We start from the raw sequence: 22,004 nt of genomic DNA, 5'->3' as shown, positions 1-22,004 counted from the left end.
TATATATATATATATATATATATATATATATTTAGTATGATTTAGTAATTAATATAAAGTGTTAATTTTATATTTATTTATTTTATAATTTTGACTATTCTCTAATGATATATTATTATAACGTGAGTATTTTGAAAAATAAGTATAATTATAGTGATTAATTTGAATATGAGAGTTTGAGTTGTTAATAATATGTATTTTTTTAAAAGGTTAATTATTTTAATTTCTCTAATTTATCAAGTATTATTTTTGAAATATTAGTAATTAAATTTTGTTAAAAAAAATAACTTTGGTAATTGTTGGTTTTATTAAATAAAAAAAAAAAGATTAAATGTGTTTCATGGGATAAGCCAAGTAAAACCTAATTAAAGAATAAAACCAAACCAAAAAATAGAGGAAGAGAAAGATACGACACATGGCAGCTGCTGCTCCCAAGATGAATTGGAACAAAGTTAGAAGAAAATTGGCACCGGTGATCGACAACTGTTCCAGAAAAGTTTCTCCGTTTTTGTCCAAATTTCAGTATGTTATTTTACTCAATTAACTAGTCAATTAAACACGATTGTCCATATATTTAACAACCCCAATTTCTCTCTAAAATATCTGATTTCTCTGTTTGTCGAATTCGTTATTTTGCATCGTTCTCCTTCACCGTGTGTCCGATTTGAGTGAAACCAACGCCAAAACGACAGTGTGAAAAGTTTTGAATTCCTCGACCGAATTTCGAATTTAGTTTTTAGAGTATCTTCTCATAATTTACTTTTAACGTTTACCCATAAATTGTTGAGTTAGATCGATTGATGGACAAAAAGTCAATGAACAAAGGCTGTTTGCTCGTGGAATCCTATTCGTGTGTGAAAGCGTCGAAATAAGGTAAGGGGTGAAAGAACATTTGAATTAATGAGTATAATATATTGTGAGCTGAACGGGAAAACCGTATTTCCCAACGATTCATCTGGGGCTCGCTACGTACGACAATAGCCCTTTGAGTGATAAATTGATTAATGTAAAAATATGATAATTGTGAGATTAAAATATGGAATATAAATATTTATAACGTGTTGATTGATTTAACTCCGTTGAATGTGTGGTATTTGATATTATTGTGATGTTTGATTTGTTTTTATTAAATGTGAGATATTTGCTATTATTGTGATATTGGATGTCGCATGAATTTTATGTATATGTTTGATTAGACGTGTCTATGTGATGTGATAATAAAAAGTGAATTCATTTTGATAAGTTAATGTAATTATGATGATGTATAATTAATAATAATGATGTTATAAATTTGTGATAAGTGTATGTGATGATGTATGGTTAATGATAGTGATGCTATAAATTTGTGATGAGTTTATGTGATGAGATATTATTTATGATAGGGATGTTGTGAATTTGTGATGAGAATATTGAAGTAACCCCATAGTTGGTGAAATAATTGTGATTCCAATTTGTGTTTGGGATGACAGTCTTAATGGAGTATTATAGACCAACGAGGGGAGAAAATAAATATTGAAAATTTGTAAAGTGAAGATTATTTTGTCATCATATAGGTAGGGCCTGACAAACCTAGTGATTCCGAAGAAGTACAACTGAATGAACCTGATCGTGGCGATCTGCTATCAAGCATTAAGGCAAGATTGTTAGACCTTGGAGGTATTCGGGTGGGGAATTCCTTGGTGACTTGGAGGTAGCACTCCAAATGTCGGGTTGCGTTGAGGGGATCTATGAGGATATGACAAATTTGAATTGTCCGTCCACAGGGATGGTGGCATAATATCAAGCCTTGTTTGATTGATCTGACTCCGAATCTAGCTCCTGCTCACAAATAAATTAACTAACTACAACTTTTTCTTGTACCACTCAATCACTGGGTTATCTTTTTGATAGAGATATAGATATATATTACAATGTTTTTGTTATATTGAATAACTCGGAATTATACCGATAAAATTGTGTATAACTCTACATTGTATAAAATTGTGTATAACTTTATTGTTACAGTGGTGCATAACTTCAAACATATTAAAGATCACTATCTCTTATTAAAATCTCAATATGAGTTGATCATGTTCAATATCAATCAAAGCTCTACCGAGAGCTAAAAGTGATACCTTTTCATCTTCCTCTATATCAAGGATAACAAATTCTACCAAAAAAGGAAAAAAGTATCCACCCTTACCAACACATCCTCCATTATTCTCTAAGCACGCTTGACAGACCAATTCACAAGCTATAAGGATATCATTGGGGATTTGCATTCAATGCCTTCTAAATTTCCCATCATTGATAAAGACATGAGATTTATGTTGACACCTAAATTACAAAGAGCTTTTCCAATAGTTAGTTTATCAATAGTCCAAGGGATAGTGAACCTTTCTTGATATTTTAACTTTGGAGGAAGCTTCCTCTAAATGATAGTATTGCACTCTTTAGTAAATGCAATTGTTTCTTATTCTTTGAATTTTCTATTTTTTGGTCAACAACTCTTTCATGATTTTAACAACTCTTCCATCTTTTCTTGCTTTGGTTAACTTCCTACAACCTCTTTCGTGTTTTTCTTTGGTGGTTTTGAAATAGGTGGTAAAGTCACTTTTCGACATTTTAAACTTATGGTCTTCCAACTCTTATTCTTAAGATTATCAAAAGTATTACTAAAGAAACTCCCGCTAGTTTTTTCTGCTATTTGCTTCGACAACTGCCTAACTTGCATTTCTAAGTTTTTTCAAGGAAGCAGCTTGAACTTGTTTACCTCCTCTTGCTTCTTCCATGATGATTCAACTACCTACATAAATTTATTGAGAGTTTCCTCCAATGATAGTCCTTTCTTTTGTCATTGAGCTTGTTGATTGGAACATTATCCATCATTTTAAAACACATGAGCATTGATTTTGAAGGAATTAACAAAACATGTCATTGCTATACTCAAACAAAATTTTGTTATTTTGAATGTATAGCTTATCCAGCTTTCTTTTCATGGTAAAATGGGTATCACATTAATACAAATAGTGTTCAAGTTACTAACTAATGTAAATTAAAGGGTAACTTAGTAAGTTTCGTTTAATTTTCTTTTTTTAATTTGCAAGACCCTTTTTCCTTTAAGATAAGACTTCTCTCTATCAATTTTACAGATTTATGATATTTTAAATTTTATTACGATTTTAGTAAAAAAAAAAACTCAGTTACATTTTGATTATATTGAACCTATGATGTGTTAAATATATTTTGTGTTATATATGAATATTGAGAATATGGATGTTCATTAAGTACATGATTTACGTGGAATAAGAACATTAGAAGATACTTATTAATGTATATGTTAATGTACATATTATTGTGGATATTGATATCTTTGTAAATCTTCTTAATATAGACCTTATAAAGTGAGGGTTCAAAGTACTTGAGCGATATACACAAGAGTAGAATGATACTTTCTTTTATTTCTAATTTTTTCTTGTCTCTCAAGGTCCCTAAAATTTAACGTTTCTATAATTTCTTATATTTTATTTTACTCTTATTTTGATTAATTTTATAATACGTTATTAGCACGAAACTCTACCATAAGAGTAATCATAAATAATCAATTTAGAGATTTTGTTCTAAGAATATTTCTTCTTACTATTTCTTCTAAATTTTCTAAAAAAAATATTTCTTATTATATTCTTTTCATGATCATATTTCTTGAATATTTTATTTCTTTTATTTCATATCAATATTTTTTGTTTTCATATAAATTGTGTTAGAAGATTTTTTTTGGCTTATATAGTTGTCTTCTAGAATTTAACATTAAAGCATATCTTTGACGGATTGCAAAAGAGTGATTTTCTTGGATCATCATATATGATGATTTGTTTTATAGTTCCTACAGAATTAAAAGTTTAATTATCAAAATTATGTGAAGGATTGCAAAGATAATTTATGATATAGTTCATGAAGAACTAAACAGTTGATATTAAATCATATATGAGGAAGTGCTCGAAAAATGAATTGTTCTTGATCACTTTTTATGAATATCTTTTGTGATACAATTCTTGAAGAACTAAAAATTTAATATTCAATTATCCCTATTGAATTGTCGAAATTGGGAATTTTGGTATATGGTTCTTGAAGAACTAATAATTTAATACCATGCATCATTTTAGGAATAAAAAAGGTGTTATTTTATTTCGATATTGTTAATGAAGATTTGTGATTGAGTTCTTGAAGAAATAAAATATTAGACCACAAATTATTTATAGAAAACAAAATTGGAATAAAGGAATTAAAGAAAAAAATAATACATCAAAATAGATTTTATACGCCAAGACATCTCTTAAATGTCAGTGATGGTACGAAATATTATATGATTACAACTATATTATATTTCTCACCTCATCTTTAGACGGTCAAATAGTGTAGTACATACCTCTCTAAGTGTAGCAAATAACTCTAAGTTTCCTCGATGAAGAATAATAAATACCTAATGTATACACATCTCATATATTTTGTTTCTACAATAGTTCAATTTCATCTAACAGAGTATTTCATAGTATCATCACTATGAAGAAAAAAAAACACGTTTTAATGAAAAAAATAGCTCATTTTTAATCAAATATATAAAATATTTTATAATTATTTTTTAAAGTATTTATATTTCATTTTTTATATACAATTTTATTAAAATAGTCCCACAAACTAGGATGATGTCATTTCACTATTAATTTTCCTATATAGGTTTTTTTTACGCATCTATACTATTCTACTCTTTCAAACAATATCTCTTAGTGGATGATCAATCTCTCTACAATCAGTGTTTTATTAAAAAAAAAATTAAAACTCCAATATTTACTTTGCCGATATATTTTGTTTATTAACTCTTTTTATTCCATTGCACTGTTGTGTTTCTTGTCATTTTTAATTCTACTTTTTACTTTGTATTCTCTATTTTGTGATTTCATTAGAATATGCCAACTTAGATAAATTTCACGCTCAATCAATTTTAAATTATAATTACATTACAACACGAGTAAAACAAAAGAGCACGACTAATCAAATTTTATGGTAGATAATTATATATATTAATATTTTTATTAAAATAGATTTAAGACTTTTAAAAAATTATTATTTTTTATTTTATGTATCCTAACCACACATTTGATAGAGAAATTTATTTTTTGGCTGAACATTTGAGAGAGCGGTGAATGTTTAGCAATTAGTATTTCTTTTAAAAATAATATAGTAATTAGAAAGATATAAATTTTAACAGATTAATTGAAGACGAACAACAAATTGCCATACTTTACAAAGATGTTGAATTCAGCGTAACATATTGCACAAATTTCAACCCATATTTATCTCATCTAAATTGTTTATTAGTGCACTTTTGTAACTCCAAATAAATGCATTCAAGCGAGAAAAACAGGAACACGACCAGACATCTGCAAAAATTACAAATAAAAACATTAGACAAAAAGGTGAGTGAGGGACATATGAGATGGAAACTTTTGATGTGTTTGTTGAGAATTATGATTGAGCCCAAGAAAAAAAAATTGAAATGATTATATGAATAATTGTTATATAATAAGTTGTGTTGCACTTTTATACTCTTCAACGTAACTAACCTAACAAATTCTACTTAAACGTAAGTTTCTTGCAACAGCCTCTAATAGGGTTGGTTCAAACTTCTTTTGAAAATAGTTGCGTACACAAGATTACATCTGACAATGAGCTAATGTGATCATCATCAATATGCATTGCAAAACTATGAAGATCAATTAATTATAAGAAATACAATATACTAACATAGTAGTAGTCTCCATGAAGCACAAATAATGCATTATCACTATCAAGTGTCAACAACCTTTTGTTGAGTGCAGAATATTTTCGACATTGATATTTATATATAATAGTTTTCTATCGGATATTACTATTACCATTTATTAATTACAATTTAAAATTTAGATTTAATAAAAAAATATATCAATTTTCATCGCATATTTGTATTTTAGTTGGTTTTTTGGTATATAATTTTTTATTTTATAATCTCTGACTTTAAGTAAATAGAGTCTTAATATCTGAAGTTCACGTAATAGATAAATAGAATTTAACAAAAGAAATTATTTTAATTTTAAAACTCAAATTTTCATGAATAATTTATTATGAATTGAAATTAAATGCAACAGAACTAAAAAAATATAAAGAAATTAAATGCAACGGAACTAAAAAAAATTAAATGCATGTGAAAAAGATTTAGTAGTCAACGGTAAAAAAAAAGATTTGATTTTTTCGGTTTTGAAGATTAGATTTGATTATTAACCTTATAAAAACAGAGCCAACACACTCCAATTGAATTGAACATTGTTATTCTTGTTCCATTTTCTTTTGTTTGTTCTCACAACACAATGACTTCTTTATCGGTAATGAATTTGGAGAATACTAAACAACCTCGTAAGCGACTTATAATCAAGTTTTCTTCTCAAAAGAATCATTCTCAAGGAGATATTAAGATGGAACATTCCAAGCCAATTGTTACATGTTTCTGGCTTGACGCTAAAGATTCAACAGCTATTATGTCTCAACAAAACAACAACACAACAACCGATTCTGTCAAAGATTCAAAACCCATCTTGTCTAAAGAAGTTGGTGTGCAAGTAATGAAGGATTCTTGTTCCAAGAAGATTATCAATGAAACAAGAAACCCAAGAACCGAAAATTGTTGCTTGAAGACTGATGGCGGTGAGATCATGAATGAAAATAGAAAGAAGCCGATGCAACATTACAAGAAGATGCAATGTTGGGTGATTTTGAAGAGGATTTTGATTGGAAGAGATAGCTGGCCTCTAAAAGACCCTATTGATCTCAAGTTCTTGAAGGCTTTTCATGACAAGGATAATTTAGAGAACAAGTCTAAATTGAAGACTATGGGTTTGAAGAATATTGAATCTAAATTGCAATTCTATTCAACACCCGATGAATTTGCTACTGACATCAGATTTGTATTCTCTCAAAGAATGTTATTATATCCTCCTAGAAATGAGGTTCATAAAATTGCGTTAAAGTTTAGTGAATATTTTGAAAACAAATGGAAGTCTCTCAAAAAAGATTGGGACCTTGAGGAAAGAAAAATAAACAAGAGAAAAAGGGATGAACATGCTCATGAGATGAAAGACTTCTTCCAAACCAAAAGGTCAAGATAAGATATGCAAGACAACAACCCGTTTCTTTTGCATGTTGCCATCGTCACTTTAGTATTAACACTGCTATGTATATACTAGATATTTTGTCAATTTTCACAACATACTGTTATTGTTCTTATTCTTGTATTTGTGTCCAATTGACAATACCAAACATGATTTTGCTACTGTTCTCTCTTTATTACATGTGTGTTTAAAGTTTAATATCAATTACAATTGTGTTTAATGTTAAATCTTTTTTTTTTAAACTTTTCGTTAGAATGATCTAACTTTGTTACAAAATTTAAAATAGTTATGAGTAACTTAAATTCAATTTTTTTTCTATGTTGACTATCGATAACCTGTTGCATATTTTTTAAAGTTAATATTGATGGTTTAAAAATAACATAATTAATGAAATAAATAACATTTTTCATTTATTTATTTTATATTTTATATTAAATTTATTTGTTATACATTGTCTTAGTAAAAAATAATTTCATGCAGAGCCAATTTAGAAAATTTTACATTATCATCACATCACAATATTTATAGACATGATTTTAGAGCTAGTTATGAAAAAAATCAAAGACACCTAATAAATGTGATTGACAGATAACGTAACAAATTTTTACACTAAATATGTATATAATTAAATCCTAGATTCTCGTTATTTTTTGTTGAAATTATTAAAAATAAATATTTTTTTATGGGAATATTATTTTGATATTGAAATATAATTTAAGAACCAATTCAAATGCAGTAATCTTTTCAGAGAAACATTCACTAATTTAAAGACTAAGTCAAATACAAGCGAGCTTCTTTACATAACATTCTCTAGTTGAAGAGTTTTACTATATTTTTGTTCTTTCTTACATTAACAATTATTTTTACAAATAAAATGGTTATTGCCAACTTTTATAGTTTAAGAAAGATCATTTCATACCAAAAAATATCATTTCATTGTTTATAACCATTATAAAAAAAATTTATATTCGATCGTAAAAAATATTCAACATTTGACAATTATGAGCAATAAAAAATCTAAAAAAAAAATTATTTTATTGACATTAATAGAAAATACTCAATTATTTCAATATTTAAACGATAAAATATAATTTTTTTTAAAAAATTCATTTTATTTAAAAACCAAATGTACCCACCCTACATGTCAAATTGACACTCGGATCTACTGTCAACTTAAAAGGGGCGTTTAACTATGCCTTTGGAACTATCACTAAATGTTTTCGATTTGTATCTAGAATAATGACTGTCACTAAAAACTAAATAAATATAAATAAATATAAATAAAGAATTGATATATTTCTACGGTATTGTCTTTCACTAAAAACTAGATAAATATAAATAAAAAACCTATCTATTTCTATGGTATTATCTGTCACTAAAAACTAAATAAATATAATAAAGAATTGATCTATTCCTACAATATTTGAGGCGTGATTGTGAAAAATAAAAGAACAATAATATCCTCGATATTTTATCTAACTACAAAAAAATATATCTCACCCTTAAACTTTTTTCTAGTTGGAGGCCCCACATGAGTTCCTCCACAAAAATCATAAATAAATAAAAATTGAGACTACTTAAATATTAATTGATGAGTCATATAGAAGCAACTTAATTTTTATATATGAGGTTCCTAAGTTTGGAACTTTCCATTTTCAGGTTCCTAAGTTCTTTTCTGGCTACACACCCTCTCTATCGGCATTGTGTCAGAATTGAACCTTTCTTCAGCCTCTTATAATATGAGGAAGACTAGTAGCGTCGCTAGCGAGCTTGAAATTTTTGAGAGAGAATTTAAATATTGAATGCATATGTCCTTATCAAATGGTCCTAATCCTACAAGAGTCAGCTATAACCTAAATTGCGATGAAGCTTTAGTCCGTTTCCTAAAATTGAACTCCTTATGGGCAGCGATTGCCCTCAAAGCTGATTGAAAAAAGTTAAAGAAGAAACTGTTGACCACAAGAACGATCATTAAAATGTGAAGAAACTATGAATTTGGCTTCCTTCCTATGTTTCTGCAATAAAACTTCCTTACTGGACAAGCTGTAGACATTAAACTTCATTGATTCAACCATCTATTTAATACTATTTATTATTGAGTAGATTCAATCTGAAAATTTTCATAAAATTTAAAAAATATTTGATAGTACAATATGACAGCATACATAGCAGGTTCATCAATGCCATCAGGGCAATCACAAAAATTATCGTTAAGACGGTCAATGGAGAAGGCTTTTGATCCATCCTTACATTTGATGAGGTGAGAGGTATAATATTAATACAATGGGTCGAACCAGGGAAGTAAACAAATAAGTATTAATAAGAGATGGGGGTATACAATGTGCAGGGTAAATGAATATGCAATTGCAAGCAATGGACCAATTTTAGGGACTTACATATAGAAAACACGTCAAACATACCTTAAGTTAAATGCAATACTTATCATAAATTCTAATAATCTTGAAATTCTAACAGTATTAAACATATGATCCTTTACATACTTGTTCCATATCAAATTCTTCAAATGTAGGAATTCTAATTTCCTGAACAGCCACCAGAAAGTTTCTAACGTTTTCAAAATACTGAAATGCTGATAATGACTCTCCAACCTATAAAGAATAATACATAATTTACATAACTAAACAAATAATAACCAAAAACATAGAGTAAATAAAATAAGGAACATCCAAATTGACGTTGAATACATCACCTAGTTGAACTTTGTTAAGAACATTACAAAGAATGATCTCACTCCTCAAACAAAGCCTAAACTCTTCCTTAGAAGTCTCTACGGGTAAATATTTAGCTGCAACAACTCCAACCATTTTTCTCAACCACCATGCTGCTTCATATCTTCTAAATGTTGCATTTTAAAGAATTTATTTTTCAGTCTCAAAATAGATGATACAAAATCCAAATATCTTTTTAATATAATATTGACAAATATCAACCTTCATTAAAATCAATATCATATAGAAAAGGATGATAATTTGAGACATTAATGAAGAAAAAAAACTGAAAACTGATTATTCCCAGGAAATTACCAGCTTATTCCACTATTGTGTTTCTTGTCATTTTTAATTCGACTTTTTACTTTGTATTCCCTATTTTGTGTTTTCATTAGAATATGCCAACTTAGATCAATTTCATGCTCAATCAATTTAAAATTATAATTACATTACAACATGAGTAAAAAAAAAGAGCACGACTACTCAAATTTTACGGTAGATAATTATATATATTAATATTTTTTTTAAAACAGATTTAAGTCTTTTATCACTAAAAATAATTAATGGGCTTTGTTTGTAAGATGGTCTTCACTATGGGTTTATTTTAAAAAAAAAATTATTTTATTTTATGCATCCTAACCACACATTTGAACATTTGAGAGAATGGTGAATGTTTAGCAATTAATATTTTTTTTTAAATAATATAGTAATTAGAAAGATATAAATTTTAATAGATTAATATTTAATAGAAGACGAACAACAAATTGTCATACTCTACAAAGATGTTGAATTCAACGTAATATATTGCACAAATTTCAATCCATATTCATCTCGTCTAAATTGTTTAATAGTGCACTTTTGTAACTCCAAGAAATGCATTCAAGAAGGAAAAACAGGAACACGACCAGACATCTGCAAAAATTACAAATAAAAAACATTAGACAAAAGGGTGAGTGAGGGACATATGAGATGAAAACTTTTGATGTGTTTGTTGAGAATTATGATTGAGCCCAAGAAAAAAAAATTGAAATGATTATATGAAGAATTGTTATATAATAAGTTGTGTTGCACTTTTATACTCTTTAACGTAACTAACCTAACAAATTTTACTTAATCGTAAGTTTCTTGCAACAGCCTCTAATAGGGTTGGTTCAAACTTCTTTTGAAAATAGTTGCGTACACAAGATTTCATCTGGCAACGAGCTAATGCGATCATCATCCTTATGCATTGCAAAACTATGAAGATCAATTAATTATAAGAAATACAATATACTAACATAGTAGTAGTCTCCATGAAGCACAAATAATGCATTATCACTATCAAGTGTCAACAACCTTTTGTTGAGTGCAGAATATTTTCGACATTGATATTTATATATAACAATTTTTTATCATATATTACTATTACCATTTATTAATTACAATTTAAAATTTAGATTTAATAAAAAAAATATATCAATTTTCATCGCATATTTTAATTTTATTTTTTCTCTTCTTTTTATTTTGATTTCTTCACTACACATAAATTTATTTGTTGAAAATCAATAATATTCTTATCAATAACCTATCTTATTAGAGAGCTCAAGTTTGTAACTAATATTACAAAAAAAAAAAAAAAAAGAGAGAGAGAGAGACAGAATAGAGTTTGTTACTATAAATTAGATAGTCAACTCTATCTTATTATTATGTGTTTTTTAGAATAGTCAAAATGACAAATCATATAAGTTATAAGTAAATTTTAACATTATCCTTTTTTATCATCGTCATGGATTTGAGATTTTGCAATTTAATACAAAAGTTTAGGAATTGATAAATTTATACAATAATATAAAAATTTATTAGTTTGATATATATATATTTTTTATTATCTAAAATTTCATTTTAAAGAAATTCAACATATATATGTTAACAGGGAGCTCCTAATATAATCTCCAATTTATAAGGTCCACCTGTGTTACTCAATTGTTACCAACTATAATAGTTTTTCCTTTCTTTCTTTTTTTAGAATTTGTGGAGAAAAAATTCTGTTATTTTAACTAGGAGGTATTATTAACATTATGCCGTTATATTTAATCCAAAATTCCTAAAAATAAAATAAAAAATGTTAGAAAAAAAAATTAAAAAAACACCACATTTTCATTCTTCAACTCTTCTTCATCATGTTCTCCCATCAAACTTTAGCCGCAAGCTGCACTTCCCTCCTCACCTTCGGTTGTTGAGAAATCGATAAAATATTAACTATATAAATAAAACTTACTTAAGATTTGAATTCAGATATTCTTGAATAATATATCTTTAACTGAAGTTTATTAATTACTTGAGCTATTACTTGATTAAGTGTCCATTCTCTTTAATACATTGAACATTAATATAATTATAACATACATCTGTTTTATTTTTTAAAATTATAATAAATAAATAAATTTCCAATGTAGTAAGAGTTTAGGAGACAAATGTCAAATCTCATCTTAGAAAGTTGTAAAATAACCAATATTTAATAATAATTTATCCCTTCTCATTTTTTTAAATAAATAAAATTATAACAACTAAATTATAAAGGATAAAAAGGGATTTTTTGTTAAAATAATAAGAGTAAAATTAATTAAAAAATATGATAAACTACAAATTAAAAATCTAGTTGAGGTAACATATTAAAAAATGCTTTAAGTTAGTAAAATAATTATAAACTTATAATGATTAACAAATACATATTTTTTTTAATGGGTTAATAAGTTAACTTATTTGTCAGCAAACTCTTAACTTTTATACTTCGGTAACCATACAAATTTGTAAGAACAGACTTATAGTATTTAAAACAAGAGTTGAGATTATAAAGATGGTCCAAATTTTTTACTCCTTAAAAATTTGAAACAGAATTTATTCACATTTAAAAAAGAAACAAAATGTAAAATGTTAGCATTAGTCTTAATGTAAGCTAAACTAACCTTAAATCTTAATAAAAACAAAACAGAGAAGTGTAGGTTTTAATGTTCTGAATTTTTTACATTAGAAAGTTTAATAACATCAATTTTTCAAATTTAAACAACTGTTAGTGTTAGCATATATTTAGAACTTACACTTGAACATTTGGTTAGTCACAATGACTTTTTTCAATCTTCTCAACTCCAACTCTGATCCGTCAAGTTTTTGAGGAAAGGGAAGCCTCTACCAGACTTAGTTTATAAGTTCTAACAAGTCTTCTCAACTTTCCTCTTAGTGTCGTCTAGCCGTTGAGGAACAAAATCAGTCACTATAGGACTTGGTTACAAAAAAGGAGTGTTTGTGAGTTTCACAATTTTCTCTCTTACTAGAGGATGTTTATAGAAAAATCTCTCATATTTTTATTACTCAACCACTTTGATAAATTTCTAACTCAATGTTTTTGCTTGCTGTTTTGTGATCGGTTGTATTATTTGAATTTAGAATCAGGTTCTATTTATAGATGCATTTGCAGCATTGCCTTTGTCCTACAAAGTATGGTTAAATGTCCTTTAAGGAATTGTTGTGTCTCTTTTAAGGAATGGTCGTGTGTTCTTCATGGTATGGTTTGTTTGTCCTTCAACATGGTGCTTCATTGTCTTCAAAAAATACATATGTGGTGTTCAACCCTAGCTGTTAAACATCAAATTGAAACTTAGAATTTTTCTAAGTGTTTTTGAAATTGTGTTTTAGATGAAATAGAATGTGTTGGATCGAGAAGTACGAACACCAGAGGCATGGCTTCTTGACCAGAAACAAAAACACCAGAATGACTTGATTAGAGGCATGACATGGCTTCATGATTATTGGTCCAAAGGCAGGAAGTAACCAGAGGCATAATTAATCGACCAGAAGCAATAACTAGAGGCAAGTTTACTAGACCAGAGACAATAATAAAAACAAAAGTAAATGATTAGAGGTTGACTATTAGAGTCACTAACTATGTCAGAACATTTACTTTTACTAGAGACATTGACTTTTTCCAACGTTAACTTTTGAATGGGCATTGGCATTTGTTATAACATTGACTTTTCTGGGTATTGACTTGTGCCCCTAACGTTGACTTCCATTATAGGCATCTTATACGAGGTAAGAAAGTTAGATGCTTACTTCATCTCTAGAAGCAAATTATTAGAGGTAACTGGTCAGAGATAGTTTTGAACAGAAGCTTGGTTGCTTCACTAGAGGCAGACTTTCCAAAAGTTTGTTTTGATTCATTAGAAGCAAACTTCAACAGATACACTGAATCAAAGTCAAATGCAGTCTTGGCAAACCTTCTTGTACCACCAGAGACAATCTAATGTTTTGTATCATCAAAGGCAGTATTTTAGAGACGTTTTTTCTTTAATTTTGAATGTAGAATTTTCATGACTTTTTGACCAATTCATTAAAGGATATATCATGATATCCTATAATGTTTTTGTGGTCTTGGAACTGCACACTTAAATAAAACATTAGTGCCTAAAATTGATCCCACAAACTGATTTTGTTATCATGCAAATAAGTAAGATCTTTTGTACTTGACTAATGTATTAATATTGTTGTATGAGTCTATATTGCTTGTTTAAAAAAATAGGACTAAGTAAATTATTATTAATAAAGTAAACTCGTACTTCCTTAGATGCGTTCAACTATAACACACACTCGTCAACACCTTCTTCAAAGCTCTCTTCCACTTTAGTTATAGCATTAAATGTAAAATTCTCAAATGAACGAGAAGGTGAACCATATCGAAAATATTATTCAACTGAATTTTTAATACTATCGACTCTAAAACATTTCCCTAATTTATTGTTACAATGGTGCATAACTTCAGGCATATTAAAGATCAATATCTCTTATTAAAATCTCAATATGAGTTGATCATGTTCAATATCAATCAAAGCTCTACTGAGAGCTAAAAGTGGCATTTTCAGGATGAGTGATACCTTTTATCTTCCTCTATATCAAGGATAGCAAATCCTACCAAAAAAACAAGAAATTATCCACTTTTACCAACACATCCTCCATTATTCTCTAAGCACGCTTGATAGACCAGTTCACAAGCTATAAGGATATCCTTGTGGGTTTGCATTCAATGCCTTCTAAATTTCTCATCATTGATAAAGACATGAGATTTAAGTTGACACCTAAATCACAAAGAGCTTTTCCAATAGTTAGTTTATCAATAGTCCAAGGGATACTAAACCTTCCTTGATCTTTTAACTTTGGAGGAAGCTTCCTCAAAATGATAGTATTGCACTCTTCAGTAAATGCAATTGTTTCTTCTTCTTTGAATTTTCTTCTTTTTGGTCAACAACTCTTTCATGATTTTAGCATAAGTATGTATTTGCTCCAATGCCTCAACAAAAGGAATATTTATTTGCAATTGAGAAAAAATCTCCAGGAACTTTGCAAATTGTTCATCACTTTCTTTCTCTTCACTTGAGGGTATGGTAACTTCACATAAGAGGTGGTGATTTCTTCAAAATGAAACTTTCATCGATTAACATGGACTTATACGCATCCTTCTTGACCTTTGTACCCTCAATTTAAGCTTCTTTCCATCTTTTCTTGCTATGGTTAACTTCCTACAACCTCTTTCGTTTTTTTTCTTTGGTGGTTTTGGAATAGGTGGTCAAGTCACTTTTCGACCATTCAAACTTATGGTCTTCCAAATCTTAAGATTATCAAAAGTATTACCAAAGAAACTCCCGCTAGTTTTTTCTACTATTTGCTTCGACAACTGCCTAACTTGCATTTCTAAGATGTTTCAAGGAAGCAGCTTGACTCTTGTTTACCTCCTCTTGCTTCTTCCATGATGATTCAACTACCTACATAAATTTATTGAGAGTTTCCTCCAATGATAGTCCTTTCTTTTGTCATTGAGCTTGTTGATTGGAACATTATCCATCATTTTAAAACACATGAGCATTGATTTTGAAGGAATAAACAAAACATGTCATTGCTATACTCCAACAAAATTTTGTTATTTTGAATGTATAGCTTATCCAGCTTTCTTTTCATGGTACAATGGATATCACATTGATAAAAATAGTGTTCAAGTTACTAACTAATTTAAATTAAAGGGTAATTTAGTAAGTTTCGTTTAATATATATTTTTTTTAATTTACAAGACCCTTTTTCCTTTAAGATAAGACTTTACAGGTTTATGATATTTTAAACTTTATTACGATTTTAGAAAGAAAAAGAAAAAACTCAGTTACGTTTTGATTATATTGAAAATATGATGGTGTTAAATATACTTTGTGTTATATATGAATATTGTGAATATGGATGTTCATTGAGTACATGATTTACGTGGAATAAGAATATTAGAAGATACTTATTAATGTATATGTTAATGCAATAATATTGATATCTTTGTAAATCTTCTTAATATAGACCTTATGAAATGAGGGTTCAAAGTAATTGAGGGATATACACAAGAGTATAATGATAATTTTTTTTATTTCTAATAAAAGTGTTATTTTATTAGGATATTGTTTATGAAGATTTGTTAGAAGACACTCTAAAAATTAAATTTCCAAAATCCGTCAAGGAAACTTACCATAAATCAGAAAACTAATCAGTTGATAATATAGCCATTTTTCACACGATCGTTTTGGCGTTGGTTTCACTCACATCGGACTTACGGTGAAGAAGAACGGTGCAAAATAATGAATTCTACAAACGGAGAAGTCGGGTATTTTAGACAGAAATTGGGGTTGTTAAAAATCTGGAAAATTGTGTCTAATTGACTAGCTAATTGGATGAAACAACATACTGAAATTTTTGGGTAAAAACAGATAAAGTTTTCTTGGACAGTTATCGATCACATATGCTAATTTTCTATTTTTTCCTCCAAGTGCGGCTGGTTCTTCATCTTTCCAAATGTAGCATTGTGTGGCTGCTCTTCAGCTTTTATATTTGGGTTATATTTTACCTTTTATATATATGTTAGTTATTATTAATCTAACTCATTTAACCCCATTTTATTATTATTATTATTATTACTATTATAATTTTTATTTGCTAAAATAAAATTATTAATTATTTAATCTCTTTTTTAATATTCCTCCAATTTTCCAATTATTACTAATAATTTATAAATTAGAGTAATTAAAATAATCAATATAAAAAACATATTACTAATAATTAAAACTCTCACATTCAAAATAATCTCTACAATTATACTTATTTTTTAAAATACTCACATTATAATAATACCATCATTATAGAAAATAGTCAAAATTATAAAATAAATAAATATAACATCAATATTTTATATTAATTACTAAATCATAATAAATATATATAAAATCACAATGTCATAACAAGTATATAGAAATAAACGGAAATCAAACACAATATCATCAATTTTATCTCAAGATAATTATTTATAAAAAATTAATTAAAAATAGAAAATAGTTATAAATAATTGAAATATACTACGTGCATACTTAACATCAGTCAAGGGCACATAAAAGTATTACATTAATTGGATACACGTATATACACGTAAAATCGCATAAAATCTTTTTCTTTAAAATACATATTACACTAAAATACTATTATTTTTTAAAAAATGTATTAAATAATAAAGTATAATATTTATTATTTATATTGCTCATGTAATCTAGTATTTATAAAACTAGCACATCATAGAAAGCATCCATATAACGAAAATTAGCCACAAATTTATCAACATATATTCTAAAATAATATTAATCATCAAATTAATTATTTAAAATTCTATCTTAATAAAAATAGTTTATTATAAAATTTGGGGTGTTACAAGGGTGAGTGAGGGACATATGAGATGGAAACTTTTGATGTGTTTGTTGAGAATCATGATTGAGCCCAAGAAAAAGAAAAATAAAATTTGAAATAATTATACGAAGAACTGTTATATGATAAGAATGTGTTGCACTTTTATACTCTTTAACGTAACTAACCTAACAAATTCAATTTAATCGTAAGTTTCTTGCAAACAGCCTCTAACAGAGTTGGTTCAAACTTCTTTTGAAAATAGTTGCCTACACAAGATTTCATCTGGCAACGAGCTAATTTGATCATCATCAATCTGCATTTTAAAACTATGAAGATCAATTAATTATAAGAAATGCAATATACTAACATAGTAGTAGTCTCCATGAAGCACAAATAATGCATTATCACTGTCAAGTGTCAACAACCTTTTGCTGAGTGGAGAATATTTTCGACATTGATATTTATATATAGCAATTTCCTATTAGATATTACTATTACTATTTATTAGTTACAATTCAAAATTAAGATTTAATAAAAAAAACATATGAATTTTGATCGCATGTTTTAATTTTATTTTCCCTTTGTTTTTCTACACTACACATAAATTTATTTGTTGAAAATCGATAATGTTCTTATCAATAACCTATCTTATTAGGGAGCTCGAGTTTGTTACTATTATTGCAAAAAAAAAAAAAATAGTTATTTTACTATAAATTAGATAGTAAACTATATCTTATTATGTGTTTGAGAATAGTCACAATGACATATGATATAAATTATAAGTAAATGTTAACATTATTCTTTTTTATCATCGCCTAGGAATTGAGATTTTGCAATTTAATACAAAAGTTTAGGAATTAATAAAATTACACAGTAATATAAAAACTTATTAGTCTGATATATATTTTTTTTATTACTACTAAATTAATTTTTATTATCAAAAATTTCATTTTAAAGAAATTCAACATATATATGTTAACATAGAGCTCCTAACATGATCTCCAATTTATAGGGTCCATCTGTGTTACTCAATTGTTACCAACTATAATAGTTTTTTTTTCTTTCTTCTTTTAGAATTTGTGACAAAAAAATAAATAAAAATTGTGTTATTTTAACTAGGAGGTATTATTAACATTATGCCTTTATATTTGATCCAAAAATCCTAAAAATAAAATAAAAAATGTTAAAAAGAAAAAAAAATTAAAAACACCACATGTCATTCTTCAACTCTTCTTCATATTATCCCATCAAACGTTAGCCTCAAGCTGCACTTCCCCCCCCTCACCTTCAGTTGTTGCGAAATCAGATCGGATAAAATATTAACTATATAGACAAACTCACTTAAGATTTAAATTTAGATATTTTCGAATAATTTATCTTTAACTAAAATTTATTAATTACTTGAGCTATTACTTGATTAAGTGTCAATTCTCTTTTATACATTGAATATTAATATAACTATAACATACACCTATTTTATTTTTTAAAATTATAATAAATAAATAATTCCCGACTTACTACTTATGTAGTAAGAGTTTAGGAGACAAATGTGAAATCTCATCTCAGAAAATTATAACTAAATTATAAAGGATAGAAACGGATTTTTTTGATAAAATAATAAGAGTAAAATTAATTAAAAAATATGATAAACTACAAATTATAAAGCTACTTGAAGTAACATATTAAAAAATGCTATAAGTTAGTAAAATAATTATAAACTTATATAATGATTATAAAATAAACATTTTTTTTATATGAGCTAATAAGTTAACTTATTTGTCACCAGACTCTTAACTTTCATATTTTGGTAAATCATACAAATATCTAAAAATAGACTTATAATATTTAAATTAAAACTCAAATTCATTTAAAAAAATTTAAAACAAGAGTTAAGATTATAAAGATGTTCCAAATTTTTTACCCCTTAAAAATCTGAAACAGAATACCAGATTTTCAAAAAAAGGGCAGCAAACTTAGAATTTACCGGATTTTACCCCTTAAAAATCTGAAACAGAATACCAGATTTTTCTAACAATTTAAAAATTTGAATTTTTTTTCCACATTTATAAAAATGGGGCAGCAAACTTAGAATTAGTTGGTTTTTGGGTATATAATTTTTTATTTTATAATCTCTGATTTTAAGTAAATAGAGTCTTAATATCTGAAGTTCACATAATAGATAAATAGAATTTAACTCAAAAAATTATTTTAATTTTAAAAATCAAATTTTCATGAATAATTTATTATGAATGGAAATTAAATGCAATAGAACTAAAAAAAATTAAATGCATGTGAAAAAGATTTAGTAGTCAACGGTAAAAAAAAAGATTTGATTTTTTCGGTTTTGAAGATTTGATTTGATTATTAACCTTATAAAAACAGAGCCAACACACTCCAATTGAATTGAAAATTGAATTGAACATTGTTATTCTTCATGAATGAAAAGAGAAAGAAGCCGATGCAACATTACAAGAAGATGCAATGTTGGGTGATTTTGAAGAGGATTTTGATTGGAAGAGATAGCTGGCCTCTAAAAGACCCTATTGATCTCAAGTTCTTGAAGGCTTTTCATGACAAGGATAATTTAGAGAACAAGTCTAAATTGAAGACTATGGGTTTGAAGAATATTGAATCTAAATTGCAATTCTATTCAACACCCGATGAATTTGCTACTGACATCAGATTTGTATTCTCTCAAAGAATGTTATTATATCCTCCTAGAAATGAGGTTCATAAAATTGCGTTAAAGTTTAGTGAATATTTTGAAAACAAATGGAAGTCTCTCAAAAAAGATTGGGACCTTGAGGAAAGAAAAATAAACAAGAGAAAAAGGGATGAACATGCTCATGAGATGAAAGACTTCTTCCAAACCAAAAGGTCAAGATAAGATATGCAAGACAACAACCCGTTTCTTTTGAATGTTGCCATCGTCACTTTAGTATTAACACTGCTATGTATATACTAGATATTTTGTCAATTTTCACAACATACTGTTATTGTTTTTATTCTTGTATTTGTGTCAAATTGACAATACAAAACATGATTTTGCTACTGTTCTCTCTTTATTACATGTGTGTTTAAAGTTTAATATCAATTACAATTGTGTTTAATGTTAAATCTTTTTTTTTTTTAAACTTTTCGTTAGAATGATCTAACTTTGTTACAAAATTTAAAATAGTTATGAGTAACTTAAATTCAATTTTTTTTTCTAAGTATGTTGACTATCGATGACCTGTTGCTTATTTTTTAAAGATAATATTGATGGTTTAAAAATAAAATAACTAATGAAATAAATAACATTTTTCATTTATTTATTTTATATTTTATATTAAATTTATTTTTTATACATTTTCTTAGTAAAAAATAATTTCATGCAGAGCCAATTTAGAAAATTTTCCATTATCATCACATCACAATATTTATAGACATGATTTTAGAACTAGTTATGAAAAAAATCAAATACGTCTAATAAATGTGATTGACATATAACGTAACAACTTTTAACACTAAATATGAATATAATTAAATCTTAGATTCTCGTTATTTTTTTTTGAAATTATTAAAAATAAATATTTTTTTCATGGGAATATTATTTTGATATTGAAACATAATTTAAGAACCAATTCAAATGCAGTAATCTTTTCAGAGAAACATTCACTAATTTAAAGACTAAGTCAAATACAAGCGAGCTTCTTTACATAACATTCTCTAGTTGAAGAGTTTTACTATATTTTTTTTCTTTCTTACATTAACAATTATTTTTACAAATAAAATGGTTATTGCCAACTTTTATAGTTTAAGAAAGATCATTTCATACCAAAAAATATTGTAAACTACATGTTTTTGATGACGACAAGACCACCAACTATGGACAATGCAACAAGATCAAAAAGAAGATCAAATTATCTTCAATAAGCTTCAAATCCAAATATTAAATGATTAAACGTAAAGGTATATGATACAAATCAATAGTTCAAATACATGAGAACAATTCATATTTACATATGCATTTAACATATTTTCGAAAATCAAAAACAACATTAACAAATCATTTAAAATCATATTTTTGATAATTTGCATAAGTGTATTCGAATACACCATGTTGTATTCTAATACAAGTTAAGTTAGAAGCAAAACTTTAAATGTTGTATTCGACTACACCCATCTGTAGTCGAATACAAGCTAAGTCAGTGGCCAAAAATCATTTGTGTGTATTCGACTACACCCATATGTAGTCGAATACAAGTTAAGTCAGAGGCTAAAATACACTAATCTGTATTCGACTACACTAATGTGTATTCGAATACAAGATGTAAAATTTGAATTTTTTAAACGTTACAAAGACGTGTATTCGAATACACATATA

The 22,004-nt window shown here is 27.0% G+C and overlaps 2 protein-coding genes and 1 long non-coding RNA gene across 3 annotated transcripts; 2 read left to right on the top strand and 1 right to left on the bottom strand.

Annotated features, from left to right (window-relative positions):
- Nucleotides 1-6,349: 6,349 nt before the first annotated feature.
- LOC101499248 (uncharacterized) lies at nucleotides 6,350-7,294 on the top strand. Its single transcript, XM_004515442.4, has one exon. The coding sequence runs from the start codon at nucleotides 6,381-6,383 to the stop codon at nucleotides 7,173-7,175; it is 795 nt and encodes a 264-aa protein (XP_004515499.3). The 5' UTR covers nucleotides 6,350-6,380; the 3' UTR covers nucleotides 7,176-7,294.
- Nucleotides 7,295-9,627: 2,333 nt separating this feature from the next.
- LOC113784628 (uncharacterized) lies at nucleotides 9,628-10,119 on the bottom strand. Its single transcript, XR_003470710.2, has 2 exons — nucleotides 9,889-10,119; nucleotides 9,628-9,787 (listed from the first exon to the last, which is right to left on the bottom strand). It is a non-coding gene; the product is annotated as an uncharacterized lncRNA (long non-coding RNA).
- Nucleotides 10,120-20,072: 9,953 nt separating this feature from the next.
- On the top strand, nucleotides 20,073-20,525 carry LOC140919801 (transcription factor GTE12-like). The gene has a single exon (XM_073366449.1). The coding sequence runs from the start codon at nucleotides 20,073-20,075 to the stop codon at nucleotides 20,523-20,525; it is 453 nt and encodes a 150-aa protein (XP_073222550.1).
- Nucleotides 20,526-22,004: the final 1,479 nt, after the last annotated feature.

This window comes from Cicer arietinum, chromosome 3 (assembly GCF_000331145.2).
Source record: "Cicer arietinum cultivar CDC Frontier isolate Library 1 chromosome 3, Cicar.CDCFrontier_v2.0, whole genome shotgun sequence".
NCBI classification, from domain to species: domain Eukaryota; kingdom Viridiplantae; phylum Streptophyta; class Magnoliopsida; order Fabales; family Fabaceae; genus Cicer; species Cicer arietinum.
The sequence above is the reverse complement of the archived record's forward strand: the minus strand, read 5'-3'. Positions and strand labels throughout refer to the sequence as shown.